Here is a 17,240-nt window from a genome sequence, read left to right on the forward strand (position 1 = left end):
GGTTTAACGTCCACAAGACACAATCTAGGTGATTTCGGGACTAACATATGATTCAATTTTATTTCAACAATTCGCTTGAGCGTAGGGGTCTTTAGCAGTGGGAGGAGATCGGGGGACCCGGAGAAAACCTACGAGGTTGGACAGGTGATCCTACTCCTTGTCCTGTGCAAGCGGGAACTCGGAACAATAACTCAATAACAGACTTTAACGCGCACGCAGGAGGGGGGGGGGGATGGAGTAGGGTCGCCTTTCCTCCCAATGCAAACGAATTATTGAAATAAAATTGAAATATATATATTAGTCCAGAAATAACCTTGTTTGTGTCGGATGGAATTTAAACCTCATCTCTCTCTCTCTCTCTCTCTCCCTCTTTTCACTCTCTCTCTCTCTCTTTCGCTCTCTCTCTCCCCCCAACACTTCCTTCACAGATAACGTCAAAATTTTAACTTGTCATGATATTATCAGCCACTGTCATCTACATAATTTTGTTTTTGTATTAAATATATTATTATTATTATTAAATATATTATTATTAGGTACATTATTATTTTTAAATATCTTATTAAATATATTATCATTATTGTTAAATATATTCTTCTTATTCTTATTACATATTATTATTTTTAAATATATTCTAAGGAATTAAAGGCAGACTGTCCTATAAAAATCCAATCAATATGCGAGACACCTTTTTCCATGTTTAGTTAAGAAAGTACTACACATTTAGTTTCTGGTAATCCTTTGTGTGACGATCTTTAGGCAGTGTTTCTGACAAAGAGCGTGTTACCAGTTGTTGTCAATGGTATTGGTAACGTAACAGTTCATTGAATTAGCAGGGTGAAGGTCATCCCCTTTTCCGCTTGTTAACCATTCAGGAAACTAAATAAGAGTTCTCGGCGTTGGTACGATTGGTCAGATTGGTTGCGGAATCCTCGATACTGGGCTATATTTCAGTCTTGTGATACGTATGGGGAGATAGACTACACGTCACACGACTTGATAAACGATTACAGAATAGCCACTTAATACCACGCCTGCTTAAAGGTAAGAAGATATTTTTTTCATTTAGTATTAAGTAATAATTGTTTAAATTATTTATTCAACATGTAATTAAATTGGATTGTAATAGGATCGATTGATCAAGTGATAAAGTTCGATAAACTTAAGAAAGTCCATAGTATTGTTTGGTAACATGAACATTAACTGTAGCATGTTTTGTTTGTTTTTTTTGTTGGGGGTTTTTTGTGAATTTTTTGGGGGTTTCAATATATAATGAATTTATACATATTATAATGTTCAATATATTGCAAAAAGGTTATTGTCATATCAGTTCTTCTTTTAAGCTTTTAATCTATCGATTAACCGAAAAAATTGAATAAATACCCGTGTCGTTAGTTAACAATCTTAAATGCACTATGCGGTACCGATATGTTAGATGTAAATTTAAGTTTAAATTTTAATCTTCACTTGTTGTAACACTGTCGTTCTTTCTACGGTATCATTTGAAATGTGACCGGATTTTTCTTTTGAATAAAAAATTCACTTTATAGTAGGTCGCCATTTCTATTTACACTCTTGACTGATGAACGCAACGCAGTAATAGATTTTTGTGTACTTTTGATATCTTTTACAATGCTCGTATTACTAGTATTTTTTGTTAGCAAGTGGACTTTAAACTTGAAAAGTATTTAGGTCACCTATATTTACCTGTAGAATCCGTCTGTACAATCTAAACTGAACATACTATACGCTAACCATAACCTAATTGTAAAAACGAACTTTGAACGGAGTTATCACATAAATAGACTGAGCAATGGTGCCATGCTGCAGGGTTATTTCTGGACTTTATCTAAACAGGCTTTCGTTATTGTTTGCCATACGTACGTCATACTTTATCTTGAATTTTCCAGAGATTAATCAATAGTATATATACGTGTAATTCTCAAACCTTAATGTTGAAAATACTTATATGTCCGTCGTATATATGTCAAGTTAAAGGACTTGCGTACTTAATTATCTCTTTTGTCAAAATAATTTAAAACGATGGGACCCCTATATCGTATACATGTATATGTATTTCTCCAAGGTTATCGTAATTAAAAGCCTTTTTGTGGGGGTGGGGGGTTACTGTCAACAGACAGTATTGGCGTTAAAATCAATGAATATATACGTGTTTCTGTTATTTCAAAACAACTTGTTAAAACGACTGTGTACTGAAACAAATTATTAATAATAAACATGTACATTATTTATCTACGGATAATCCGAAGCTCGGGATTACTCCGGATTAAGCCAAATTTGTAGACAATTAAAGATATATTCCTTACAAGTCAAATCACATCTTGACAGGCAGTGGTGTTTGAAGGATTACTGAAAAATGTAGTCTGCAGAATGTTAAAGGAGCTAAATCCCTAATATTTTGGACCTATAAGTTGGCACAGATGGGTCGCAGCCCAGCACATATAATAATGTAATATGAATTTATATAAACTGTTTTAGATTCAATCGTCTCCGTTTTACTGTGAATTGTCATCAGTTATGTTCGGCGAAATACGCCAGAAGTCTCAATCGCAAGTCAGTTTCTAGCGTCTGGTTACTCCAGTCAACACCTATATTATTTATTGCGCATGCTCTCCAAATAGAAATATGATATCACCGTTTGACATGACTTGTGGAATATGTCTCGCCTCATTCTTTGAGCACCTTGTTACAAATGGCGCTGAAACGCATTATGGTACACGATTCGTGTACCACTGGTAAAATGTTTATTTTGTCTTAAATATTGGATATCAGAAGCCCATCTTTTCCAGGTAAGATCACAACACCAATGCTGATTTAAATTGCAAAAAAAATCGTGTTTTCAATGTCGAAGATTTTGGATGATATTGAGTTACGGACTTAGCTACTTTAAATAACTTAAATTCATATTATCTGGCGTCAGTGGCGTGTTAATGTCTAGCCAAATGTCAAGATTTATTTTTTTGGCAATGGCAAAATATAACTAATAGCTGATCACGCGAAACGAAACGTCATACCGTAGAAGATCTATCTATTAATGGTGGCTACAAAGACCACCGTAAGCGTATTACCCGTTCTTTTTGTGGTCCAAAGCCGTAGGTTGCATTTGAATCACATGTAATTATTTATATATTTATTGACCGTTACGTATTATCACACAGGATTGTCTTTAACTGAAAGCCACGAGTAGGACGTTCCTGGAAATATTCCGGCGTGACCCTGCCCCCCCCCCCACACACTTTGTGTACACTATGGCATGCTCGTAAAATAGCCTTTGACTCTTGACAGTTGGAATTCAGTTACTGCCCCAACAAAATTTCCTATCTGCATTATCCTGCAGAAAAGCAAGAGGTTAAAATTCATTCATTCATTCATTCATTCTCCTTAACTTAGTAATACTTATGTAACGTAAACACGTGTCTTTTATTGCGTTTCCTTAAGAAAAACCATGTGTGAATTCGCCTGGGGGGTAATTATCCAGTCTTAGGTTAGTGTGGTGGATATTTTTTTAATTAATGCGATTTAGCATGTTAACAATGCAGTACGGTAAACTCATTATGTAAGAATTGGCTTGTTAAAGAGAGATTAAGATGAAGTGTCACGTGATTATTAACAACTACTAACAATCAGTATTATTAAATGCCATCTAAAGTTGAATACGTGTAAATGTAGGGCTGCTAAAAGGATATTATTGTTCGTCTAATCCAAATGACTGTACTAATGAGCTAGGTAAAACCTTTCCTGTATCAGAATTTCCATTGTAAAAAGGGGGCGGGGTATCTGCAATCAAACGAATTATTGAAATAAAGATATAGTAGTCCCGTAATGACGTAGTTTGTGTAGAATAGACGCCCCTCCCCTAGAATTTGTTAATTTACATTGATCCACCGTGATGTCATTAACGATATACGTGCACATGTACTTACATTCTAAACTCTTATAATAATCATGTTATACATCTATATGATGGACATACACCGAAAGAATATACTTTTGTCGGGCTTATTATATTGATGACGGGTGGTTGGATGGCCGAACGGTTAGAGCGTGTGCGCTGTATCACAAGGTCTGTCTTTAAGTTAACAAGCGTGGTTTCGATTTCCCGGTTGTACGAGACAAGGAATAGGGTCGCCTGTCCAACCTCGTGGGTTTTCTCCGGATCCCCCGGTTTCCTCCCACTACTAAAGACCCTACGCGCAAGCGAATTATTGAATTAAAATTGAACCATAATTTAGTTCCGAAATGACCTAGTTTGTGTCGTGTGGACGAAAAGTACTTTAAAACGTTAAAATGTTATTAATCCAGTGTTGAAATCAGTTTGTGTCGGCATAGCTTTTATCTTTTCATCGTTTACCGTGAAACAAAGTAGTGCAGCGTTACGGTTGTGCTTTTCGGCCATTCTGTGGTAAGCAGATTTTGATTCCAATCATGATACAGCATGGATAACGCTGTGGTGTCATTAGGATTGTCCAAGGAATTCTGTGCAAGTTTCGTGTTTGTTACTGATACCTGCTATAGAACTATTGAAGCGGGGGAGAGGTGGGGCGATTGTGAATGGTGATGGTCATAAAGCAATATGATTCTCTTTTTGATTAGTCGGTTTTCGAAGTTTTATTGTATCTCAATACCTTACTTCTTTTAGTTACCAAATATGTCATCTTACTTTTGACATTTCTACAAGTAAAATGGTAGGCCTACATAATACAGTACAGTGCCAAGTAGTCCTAATAGTAACCACTTTGACCTTCGAGCTTCACAATCCAATATTTGCTACTAATACCTCAATTTAGAGCAAGGATAAGTAAAACAGGATTTGCTGTAGTTGTCAGTGATAGTGATTTGGTGTTTTAGTGGGTTAAAGAATTAGCCCATGAATTATTTTTTTCCTGGTCACTGAGTAGGGTCATCAATCGAACATTTACAGATGTGATATCATTCACAATATCATTTATATAAATAAGAAAAATAAGTAGACCGAGAACAGGCCCCTGTGGCACGCCCAAGGGGATATTTTTTTCGGTAGAGGAAACATATCCACTTACAACAGACTGCTGTATCCCGCAGTTACCAGATCTGCTATCAATGATACATAATCAGAGCAATCAAGTTGAAAGTACTTGTATTTAATGGGAATAATGGTTTAGCCGATCGAGTCTGTGTTAGGCTTTTCTCGTGACACGTCTTAACTTTTTAATATAAATTAAATAAAGATGTTAATCTACGGGTTAACACCATCTCCACAGTTTTTTTTCTTCTTCTGGGGCATCGTTTATTTTGCTGTCAGTATTAATGAAACTTGGTAAGGTTTATAACCCGCATACATCATTCACTGACTACTAGTATCAAGGCTCCCAACAACCATATCTTATTTAAATTATAATATTAAAATGTAGAGCAAGGTAAACATTACTATTTGTCAGGGTGAGTTAAGAGGGTAACGTACTGCATTAATGACTTTAATTCATCACACAGGTGTCTTTCTTTTATTTTTTCTTTGATTCATTTTGACCAACACTGAAATTTTAAAAGTGGAACCACCATCGATTTTAGTCATTTAGTTCACTCCAAGTTGTACAAGGAAACCAAACTTAAGATAATATGCTAGCCTTGAAGAATACCGTGTTGGTAAATAATATATATTAAGGTCACAGGGGTGTTCTTATTTTAATTCTTTGTAAATATGACAGATTAAAACATTTGAAAGCCCAAAGATACATCTTATTTGTTGGCCTTGTCACAGACACCTTGTAAAATTTCTAAAATTTTTGAGAAATAATAATAGCAAACCTGCTCTCTTGGGACACGTGTCTGCACTTACCGGTAGTCGTATTTCGTGAATTTCGTACATTTCTAGAACATCTGGTACAACATTTTTTGACGAGTTCGTGTAGCTAACCACTTTTTGTTGCGCTTTTATATTTTATTTCATTTTCTATTTTCAGAATAAAGTAATATGAAGCTGGCAAGAGCAGGAAGGGCGTTGCTCTGGTGTGCTGAGGCAGCCACTAAAAGATATAAACGTCCAATTACGCCCCTGACCCAATCGCGTTTACTACAAAATAGAACAATGAGTGTATGGACAAAAGATAATACTTTCAAGAGTCCAGCATCGGATATTGATATACCTAATATATCATTTGCTGAATATATGTTCTCTAAATGTGATAAATACCGAGATTTACCAGCAGTGGTAAGATACCAATTATCGTCCTAAACTTGTAATCTTTATGTCAGTTATGTACGTTTGACACCAATCATACTCTGTTAGGATCTGTGGTTAGTATAAATGCAGATTATTGGAATGACTCTTAATCTAAATCTCCGAAACAAATGCAATAGTAGGCTAATTCATTTTAAACAATATACTAATAAATATGTCATTGGTTATAATTTTTCAGACAGATTTTTCATCTGGTAGAAGCTATACTTACAGCCTGGTAAAAGCTTCAGCAGTAAAAGTGGCCAGTGCCTTGACTAAATTGGGTTATAAGAAAGGAGATGTAATAGCTGTGTTTAGTGTCAATATGCCAGAATATTCTATATTAATGATAGCAGCAGCTTCTATAGGAGTTATAATAACACCAGCTAACCCAGCATATACAGCAGGTTAGTTGTTGACCTTAACGGTTAAATTTGTTGGTTATATCGACGTTAAACGTGCAAAGCTCCCACCAGGACATCAATTGCACAGATCATTGCACAATTGCACAGGCGCTAAAGTAATGTCCGTGAAATGTTCAATTTTTGGTTATTTCGACGTAAAACGTACAAAGCTCCCGCCAGGACATCAATTGCACAGATCATTTGCCGCCAGGCGCTAAAGTAATGCCCGTGAAATGTTGCACCTAAAGAAAACCAAAAAGAGATAATGAGATCGATATAAACCCCGGAAGAAGTTTGCTGAAAACCGTGTATTGAAAAGAGAGTTCTTGGGATGTTGCCCCAAAATCCGATACGTCTTCCAAGTTTTGTGGGTCCGTACATAGATCTGATAACCCACGCCTTGATCCAAAATGAGTTACGACAGCTATTATCATATCATATCTGAAAATAATATCCAATATCGTTAGGGATTTAACTTGATTTTCTCTGTTTCATATTGTTTGATAACAGGTGCCTTGTTATACGTCCACATTCATGGGGGGGGGGGGGGGGTATGGGTGTGTGTATGTGTGTGGGTCGCCTACATGGCACAATTCTTTATGGATTTTCTTGAAACTTTGAATACCTATTCCCGATACCATAAGAATGACCTGTATTGTTTTTGGTGCATATCCGACCCCCCAGGGACAGCCACGCCCATTTTGTTTATTTGGTTGTTTGTCATATACAGGACGCATTTTTTAACGGATCACCTTATTCCTTATTGGATACTTATTCCTTATACCCTAAATACCCTACGGATCACCTCTAATGTTTTTTGTGCACGCCTACACACCCCACCCCGCCCAACGGGGCAGAGCCACGCCCATTTTCTCTTTGTGTGCCTGTGTGTCGCCTACAGACCGTAATTCTTAATGGAACGTCTTGAAAAATGTTCATACTTATTCCTTATAACTTAAGGATGACCTCTATTATTTTTGTTGCATGCTCGACCCCCTGGGACAGAGCCACGCCCAAGTTTTGTGTGCGTCTTGGTGTCGCCTACAGGCCGCCGCAATTTGAAATTTTGCATACTTATTCCGTATACCCTAAGGATGATCCTATTGTTGCCCGACCCCCAGGAGGAGGGGGCTGAGCCACACCCATTTTGGCTTTATGTGTGTGTGTTGCCTAAAGGCCACAATTTTTAATGGATCGTCTTGGAACTTGATATATGTATTCCTTATAGCCTATAAGGACGGCAACTATTGGTTTTGGTGTATGTCCCGACTCCTAGGGACAGAACTACACATAATTTTTGTGTTTATCGTATTCTGAATGGATCATCTTCAAACTTGGCATATGTATTCCTTATAGCCTAAGGGCGGCAACTATTGATTTTGGTGCATGTCACGACCCCAGGGACAAAGCCATGCCCATTGTTTGTGTGTTTGGCGTCTGAAGGCCACATACTATGGATGGATTATCTTGGAACTTAGTATATTTATTCCTTATACGCCAAGCACAGCAACTGTGGATTTTTGTTAATATTTTGTCTCTAAATAATCTACAGGTTGCAATTATTAACATATTTGGATCCAATTCAGTATGATCCATCATAGGGTTGTACCTATTAATATTGGTCCATGTCCAACCCCCAGGGACAGACCCACGCCCAATTTCTGCGTTTTTTGTCTACAAGCTGGAATTCTGAATCTGAATGGATCATCTTCAAACTTTGGATATTTATTTCTTATATCGTAAGAATAGCAACTATTTATTTTGGTGCATGTCCCGACCGGCTAGGGGCGGTGTCACGCCTATTTTATTTTAAAAAGTACCATATGAATCAAAGCAGTAATGTGGACGTATATTGCAGCGTTAGTGATGCTCTCGTTAATCAAACGCAGTCTTAATGTCTCTGGGTTTTCTAATTATTTTGTAGGTGAATTAGCGAGTCAACTCGAACATTCTAAAGCTCAAGCAGTATTCACAATTCCACAGTTATTACCAGTTTTACAAAAGGCACTCAGTCTTAATTCCACAGTGAAAAAGAATATTAAGGTACCGATATATTTTATTTTAGGTCCTATTTCGGTTCCGTTTTTATTGATGCAAGATATATCAGACGCATTGCATTCTCGGCCTACTTCACTGCATGTTTATTACTAAAATGTTTCGGTACAAGCAGAATTCAGTGTAATATTTATGTTTATCGAGATCTCCAAGAGCTTCAGTACCTCGAATCGAAAAAAAATTGCTTAAATGCTTCTACGACCAGGAAACCATGACTATTATTACTTTATTTATCTAAGACACATAATATGGAAGTGTGAAATCGATAGAAACCAACAAAAAAACATTAACTGGCCATAACCTGAGTCGGAATTAATCCATTGAATGATTTTTGGACTCAACTGCTGTTAAATAAAAATAATTTTCAGGTACGTTGTGACTATAGATAAGAACTCTAGTAGACCTATTACTGTCAGAATCTTGATAATCGCTTGTATATAGTGTGATTCATGATAATTTGTTGCGGGTTGTTTTGTTATAGGATAAGTTTATATTTGGAGAAGGCGAGGGTTGTAAACCTGTCCAATCTTTATTAAATGACGATGGTAAAAGTATGCCAGATGTAGATATAGATGTGAAGAATGATATATTAGTTTTACCATATTCAAGTGGTACTACAGGTCTACCCAAAGGTGTCATGTTAACACACAGTAACTGTGTATCAAATCTTCTTCAATTCAGGTAAGAAAATACATAATGAATTCGCTTACACTGTCACTGACGATGACTAAGCGGCAATTCTTTAAAAACATAAAATAATAAAAAAACACTAGATCTACACCCCGTTCTGGACTTACACCTCCCTTTTCTGAAAACCTTCTCTGGACGTTTGGACTGAGTTAGGAGTTAGCGATACATTTAAAATAGTTTGGTAGAATATTATTTTCATTTGGCGGATTTTATTCCAACGTGGTTGGGTCGATTTTTCATTGAGCGACAAAGAAGATCAATGTAATACAGCACATAGTAGCTCAAGCCTACTGCTCTAAGTACTGTGAAAATAAATATACTATTCCAAAAAAGTAGGGGATATTTGATTTTGGGGGCATAATACTAAAATATGCAAATGACTACGAAAAAAGTCACTATAGAACCTAACAGAAGAAACATTTCCAGTAACTTGTGACGCCCAAACGCACCAATAGCTACCGCATGGAATGCATGTGATGCTTGGGATCATCATGGGGGTCCAACCCAAGATTTGCACGACTCTGACTTTGAATGTTACAGTCATTGTGGCATTGAATTCCAGGGTGGAAACATCAGTTTAATTGTTTTAGTGACCAGAAAACAAATTTTGATATGCGTCGGCTTACCCAAAATGAAAGGTTACGTGCCCTTGGCATGCTACAGATCGGCACAACACAGGCGGTTGTGGCGCGGACGATGAATGTTTCTCAGTTTGTCATAAGCAGGCTATGGTCCAGATACCGTGATACACAATCTGTACAGGACAGACCACGCTCAGGTCGACCAAGGGCGACAACTCAAGCCCAGGATCGATTTATCCGTACCTTGGCCTTGAGAAATCGTGTCATCACAGCAAATCAGATCAGCGCTCGTCTTCAAACAGACACTGGTGTGAGAGTGAGTGGCCAGACGATTCGGAATCGACTGCATAGGGGTCACCTTCGCGCCCGACGTCCTCGCGTGATCCCTTGTTTGAGAGATCACCACATTCAGGCAAGACGTCGTTGGTGTAGGGATCGTCAACACTGGGATAATCAACGCTGGAGCAATGTGATGTTTTCAGATGAGTCAAGGTTCACTGTTGATTTTTTGGACAGACGTAGGAGGGTGTGGCGTCGTCGAAACGAGCGCTTCCAAGACGTTAACGTCATCAGACATGATCGATTTGGGGGTGGTTCTGTTATGGTGTGGGGAGGCATCACTGTTGCTGGAAGAACGGCTTTACATGTTGTTGCAGGGCGTGTTACAGGCCAGTACTACCGGGACAACATCTTGGCAGTCCATGTTGTGCCGTTCGCACGACGTCATGGCCGCCGTTTCATCTTCCAGGATGACAACGCAAGATGTCACAGGGCCAGGATCGTTACAGGTTACCTCCAACAACAGAACATCACCACATTACCTTGGCCAGCACTGAGTCCCGACCTCTCCCCCATCGAGCATGTCTAGGACATGCTTGGACAGAGGTTACGTCAACGTCAACAACGTCCTGCCAATGTCCAAGAACTTGCTGCTGCGTTGCAACAGGAATGGGACAATCTGGACCAAAATGACCTTAGACGTCTCATTAGGAGTATGCCACGTCGGATCAATGCTTGTTTGGCAAACAGAGGAGGATTTACCCGTTACTGACTTGGTTGTGATGCTGTGGTAACTTTGCTGTTTGACCCCGGGTATCATTTTACCCTTATAATGGTCAGTCTGTGCCTTACTTAGTCTAACGATCATTTGGAATAAATCGATGAATGTGAACTTCATTTCATTTTGTCATTTGTTTCTTCGTCAGTTTCATTAGGTGACTTTAATAACACTTAAAAATCAAATATCCCCTACTTTTTTTGAATAGTATACATGTATTATATGACCAACAGTTTCAACCAATGTATATATTTGATCATTGCTTGATAACAAGCAGTGATAAACAGTAATTATATTCTATAGAATTATGCCCCGTGTGTGTTTTAACTAAATAATGTTTTTGATGCATATGCATTTGAATTTCTACAAAATATAACTAAAAAAAAATCTTATTAATATTTACAGTGGCATGGTGGACATTACAGAAACAGAAGATGTAATGTTGGGTATTTTACCTTTTTATCATATATATGGTATGATGCCAGTACAATTTGGTTGTTTACATATGGGTTGTCATTTAGTCACATTACCTAAATTTGATCCAACAGAATTCATGAAAGCTTTACAAGAATACAAGGTATTTAACTATATATAATCACATAAAATTGGTTTTAAACATGATTATAATACGCCCACATAATGTCGTAATCCCGGTTCCTTTGTCTGCCCTACACAATTTTTGTAAACGCTGCACATGCCGGAGTGCTTGAAACTTATTTTAACTTGCTTGGATTGTCTGGTTGTAACGGAGTGATGTTTAGTAGCTGTCGTAGGAAGTGCCAATCCAAACGAACCAAGATAATAAGCTTCCCAGGGGGTCCAGATGACGAGGTCCCCGGAAATTTGGGAAATTATATTTTAAACCCGTTTTGCTATTATAATTGTTAACAATTGGAAAGCAAGCTGTCATTAGAACCATCCTTTCGGAGTCTAGGAGCTAAGCCTCCGAGAAAACTTTGCGGTTTTAAGCGCATTTAGCTCTGAAAATGGCTTAAATTTTGTTTTCCGTTGACGTCTAATTAACTTAGCCCTAACAATCAAATGTAGACATTAAATGGTAATAAAATACAAAATAAACATCTTTGTCAAATCTTGATGTGTTTTTATTTCAGATTTCTCAACTACATCTAGTTCCACCAATAGTACTTTTTATGGCTAAACATCCAATGGTAGATCAGTTTGATCTGTCGTCGTTAAGATTTGTGGTTAGTGGTGCTGCTCCGTTAGGAGAAGGTTTGAGCAAGGGATTTATGGATAGAACTAAGGCACCCATTTATCAAGGTAACGTGTACATATATAGAGATTTACAATGTCAGTTCTTTACTCTCGTTTTAGCTTTGGCACTCCTTGACAAGAACGTACCTATATCTTCTCTATCGATTAAAAAGAGATTTGGCACGTTGCTACTGGTTGGCGTTGTATACTCTTCAAAAAAAAAGTAGTGGATATTCAGAAACAATACAAAACTACGGAAATGCACTGCTGTTTTTATTAGAGGTAACCAGTGTATGTTAATAACAGACCAATTGCCTACACATGAATATAAACAGTTCATATGGGCGGCTTATCTGACGGCCCCATTTCACTCGCAAAGAGATACACCGCCAAAAGTGAAAATGGACGTTTTTGATTTTTGTCTTAATAATGAGTAATTGCGCCACCAATCCTCACACATTCAGCAATTCGTCGTGGCATGCTCTTAATCAACCGTCCAGTCACGATCTGACCCACTCCTCTTGCAGTGCCACGGCCAATTCTTGCAGTGTTGTCGGTTGACGTTGACGTCGACGAACACGTCTCCCGATCAAATTAAACGTAACACACTAAAGCAAAGATACGCTAAACAGTAAATCTTATGCAAGGACCGATAGGAAAGCAAACATGGATAGATAAACCAGCACGCGGCAGTTTTTATCAACTCTTCCTTGAAGTGTCAAATTTGACAATGAACCCCTCCCACGTGTAGGGCGCTATTGCGTGTCGCATGTGCAGCTCAGTGGTTCTTTATCTGTGAATATAATCTCAAAGCATGTCAAATGTCCATGACTATTTATCATATCACAACCTGTATAGGTATTTGCATTTCAATATCCCCTACTTTTTTTGAAGAGTATATATAGACACCCAGAAAAAAACAATCGTGGACCTATTTTTCCGCTCAGTCGTGATGCAGTAGCCAATGAAAACTTATCGCAGTCTATATCTCTCAAGTAAACTGATATGTTCCTTAAATTGCTAGAGACAGGCATCCTCGAAACGTTATGCGTTTATTTTATTGATATACATACTGATAAACAAGGGAGAAGTTATACACTAATTGAAACCTGCAGTATGCATGATCGTGCTGATAGGTCAGAAGTCGTAGACAAACGTTATATCGTCAGTTGGACATACTAACGGGCATGAAATGAAATGGGGTTTAGCGTCCTACATTTATGCCCCATCTGGGCTAATGAAGGCGGACACACGTCACGCAGTGTGCTATGAGGGATATTTTTCCCGGACAGCGGCGCTACGGTATACTCTCATTTCGAATCGAACTGCCAATGTTCTATTACGTGCAAGATAACGTGTATATGGTCCCTCAATTCTTTGTACCATCCGAACGACTAGACTCCTTATCATGCGCTCCGTCCTGCACTACTGACAAGGGGTAACCGGGAAATTTCTCGGTCAACATCGAGATTGAACCACATACCACGGACTTAATTAGAAGGACTAAAATACTCTCGTATGACACCTTGTATTAATGGGTAAAAAAAATAATGATTTGTTGCTTGGGCAAGTGTGTGCTTCACAAATACCCACTAACGACTAAGCACAGGTTTGTTATACTCCTCCGACACACACAGACCGAAATGGTTTGGCGCTAAAAGCCTTAGGTGTGGTTCATTTTGACTGTAATTAAAATACATTGTAGGTTATGGTTTGACAGAGACATCACCCGTCGTTAATATTGATTATGCCCCTGGTAAACCAGGATCAACTGGACCAATTGTACCTAATTCAATAGGAAAGGTAGGTTACTATCAGTACTGCATCAAGCATGGCATCATTACCTTCATTCATGTCATTTGATTTAAGTTTCTTTGGTCGCCGGTTTGAATCATAATGTAGCCAGGTATGTCCAATATCAAACTGCATGCTGTGTGAGGTACAGCTACCATGACATTTTTAAAACTTGATGTTGCTTTTTTTATTACCGCTTTTCAAAGTCACGGTTTTTGAGTGTGTGACGCGAACTACACTATAACAATGCTATATTTATATTTATAGATATGTGATATAGAGACAGGTAAAAGTTTAGGTGTAGGGGAAGAAGGTGAATACTGTGTGAAAGGGCCACAGGTAATGAAAGGTTATCTCAATAATCAACAAGCAACGGACGCCATGATCGATAAAGACGGATGGTTACATACAGGTATTATTAATTGAATTATTTTGACGTCGGGTTGTTAATATGGATAGTTCTAAATTCCAACAAAGTTTGACATGTTTATTAATTCACATGCAATTTACCTTGGGCATATGTGTCTATTTCTAATCATCCTCGCAAAACCGTGACTATACACTGCTCACATTGTACAGCTATTGAATAGCTCTAGTTTTGCAAGGATGAATTCTAAAGTTCCAAACCATTAAGGATCCTTCCCTGCGTTTTAAAAAAAAGGATTGGATTTAACGTCCAATGCTCCAACCTATATATCAGGACTGAGGGCAGTTAACTTATTAACTGGTTAACGTATAAATGAAATTAACGCGTTAATAGAAATGAATTAACACGTTAATACTCTGTGACATCATATAGACATAATTTATGACATATCATTCAGATATAAGTTGGTCTCCAGTCTCTCACTCGGGGTCAAGGTCGGGGCACAATTTGATTTGTTTTAAAAAAAACGTGTTTTCGTCAAAATGCCACCTAACAGGCCCGGCCGGCGGACTGTAGCCGCCCACCCCCTCCCAATAATTTGGCCGCAAGTACTCTTTTCTCCAGGTCATTGCACGCAAGTGTTTATGCCGTTAGATACAACGAGACCTGATTTTAACATAGAAATGAGACTTCTAGAACGTAGACTTTCAGAAGAAAACCCTGTTGTAGCTCTATACTGATCCCTGGGTAAAAAGACTCCCAGTTGCGAGGGTCACGATCTTTATTTCAACCCCATCTCACTTCCGTTACGCGGGATAGAGTTTTTAACACATTCTTTCCGTGTGTCCTTTATCCATCAAATAATTCACTGCTATCAGTTATGACCAGTTAAAACACGCGGTTGCCATGCAAAATACGCCCACATTTTACAAGAAGTGTATGGGGCGGAGGTAGAATCAATAGGGCTCATCCTCTCATTTAACCCCTTTTGACCCTTGACATATTTGTTAAGTTTCACCATAATGGGACAACAATTTCCTTTAAATTATCTTTGATAATTAACTCGTTAACTTAAATTTTTTAACGCGTTAACCAGTTAAAGAAATTTTAACTTGCTCTCAGCCCTGTTATATACCAACTTGAGAGTAACGTATCGCAACTCCTTTGGGTTGCAACGCCGGGGAACGAATTTAAATAAAATCCTCTACATATTATTTGGATTCCGGGGATTAGTTCGTTTGATTTATTTTTGACAATCATATTGACCAATCAAACCTGCAATTTTTCTAAATTAAACAAATGGTTTTGACGAATTTCAGGAGACATAGGGTATGTTGATGAGAGTGGTGTGCTGGTAATAGAAGACAGACTTAAAGAACTAATCAAATATAAAGGTTTCCAGGTTCCACCAGCAGAATTAGAAGCTTTGTTATTAACGCATCCTAACGTACAAGACGCTGCTGTTATCGGTATAGCTGATCCCGAGGCAGGAGAACTACCCAAAGCTTATATCGTACCTAAATCCGATTCTAAACTCACAAGTCAATGTGTAGCTGAATTTATACAAGGTATGTACCAATTCCGGTCATCTTGAAAAAGTTTAATTTTCAATTAAATATAAATTTTCGGGTTGTCTCGAGGTCTAACCTCCAGGTTGCTCTATATTGGGTCTTGTATTCTGCTTTGTAAACAAGAAGACATGGCCTCTGTGGTGATTTAATATAACCTGACACTGCCGATTAAATAATGTCCAGATACTCGACATAACCAAATAGCTAATTAATACACAACATGAAGTCTATAATATTGTTATTAATACATGTAATATCATATTGCATTTCATCAAAACTCAACACGGCCATGAAAGCTGTAGTTCTAGTCCGGATTCTCGTCATTTATTTGAGAATCAAATCTTCCGAAAAAACCGAGTGTAGTCTTTTAAGAAGTAATACCTTGTCTCTTAAACATTTCCTTCTTTTTCAGAACGTGTATCTCACTACAAGAGACTACGAGGTGGTGTGCAGTTTGTTGAAGCTATTCCCAAATCTCCTAGTGGTAAAATATTACGGCGAGTGTTAAGAGACGTGGCCGTATAAATAATTGCGCACATATTATTTAGTGAAAACAAGACATTCAAATGGCTCAATCTTAACCTTCTGAACGAATTGTATGAATTAAAGTGAAGCGTGCATGTAATTGTGCATCACAGTTTTGAATTATTTTATATAACAATTTATTTTAATTCAGAATTTTGGAACAAATTTAGTTGGCTTTTTCCAAATGGACGATAATAATGCATCTTAAAGTTTTGGCATAATTAGTATGTTATGTTCTACAGTCTTCAAGTATGTAAAACAACCTAATCTAGAGATGCGAGCCGGTCATGGGAGCGTCATTCTGAAGAGGCGTACCCATTCTGATAGTTAACAGACGGCAAAGTGATTTTGTTTTTATTTTGTTCTTGTGTTTGTTGGTATCAAGAACTTCTTTCGGCAAAGTGATTTTGTTTTTATTTTGTTCTTGTGTTTGTTGGTATCAAGAACTTATTTTTCAAAAGTATAAAGTTCTACTATTTTCAATGCGTGTTATCATATATTTTTATATGCTGTTAAAACAAGCACTATAGAGAGAGTTTTTATAATTATTTAAATATTGAAATATCAATAGACACGGTGTAAATCAATGGGCTTTCATGTGTAACATTTACTTTGTGTTTGGGATCAAATTTTGTAAAATAAAAGTTTTTTGTTGATTTTATTTTGTTAATCTTAATCCAGGTTTTCCGTAACAAAAGATAGGTTGCCAGGCAACGAAACATACGCCCACAGCAGCTAAATCGTTCGAACGACTCTTGTCGCAT

General features: G+C 37.6%; 1 protein-coding gene across 1 annotated transcript; it reads left to right on the top strand.

Annotated features, from left to right (window-relative positions):
• The first annotated feature begins 876 nt into the window (after window positions 1–876).
• Window positions 877–17,121, top strand: LOC126820916 (uncharacterized). Its single transcript, XM_050549097.2, has 11 exons — window positions 877–1,044; window positions 5,961–6,208; window positions 6,417–6,624; window positions 8,546–8,664; window positions 9,158–9,357; window positions 11,410–11,581; window positions 12,117–12,285; window positions 13,925–14,022; window positions 14,281–14,425; window positions 15,700–15,948; window positions 16,364–17,121. Exons 2-11 carry the CDS (start codon window positions 5,972–5,974, stop codon window positions 16,474–16,476), a joined length of 1,710 nt encoding a protein of 569 aa, XP_050405054.2. The 5' UTR covers window positions 877–1,044; window positions 5,961–5,971; the 3' UTR covers window positions 16,477–17,121.
• The last annotated feature ends 119 nt before the right edge of the window (window positions 17,122–17,240 follow it).

Source organism: Patella vulgata, chromosome 5 (genome assembly GCF_932274485.2).
Source record: "Patella vulgata chromosome 5, xgPatVulg1.2, whole genome shotgun sequence".
NCBI classification, from domain to species: Eukaryota; Metazoa; Mollusca; class Gastropoda; family Patellidae; genus Patella; species Patella vulgata.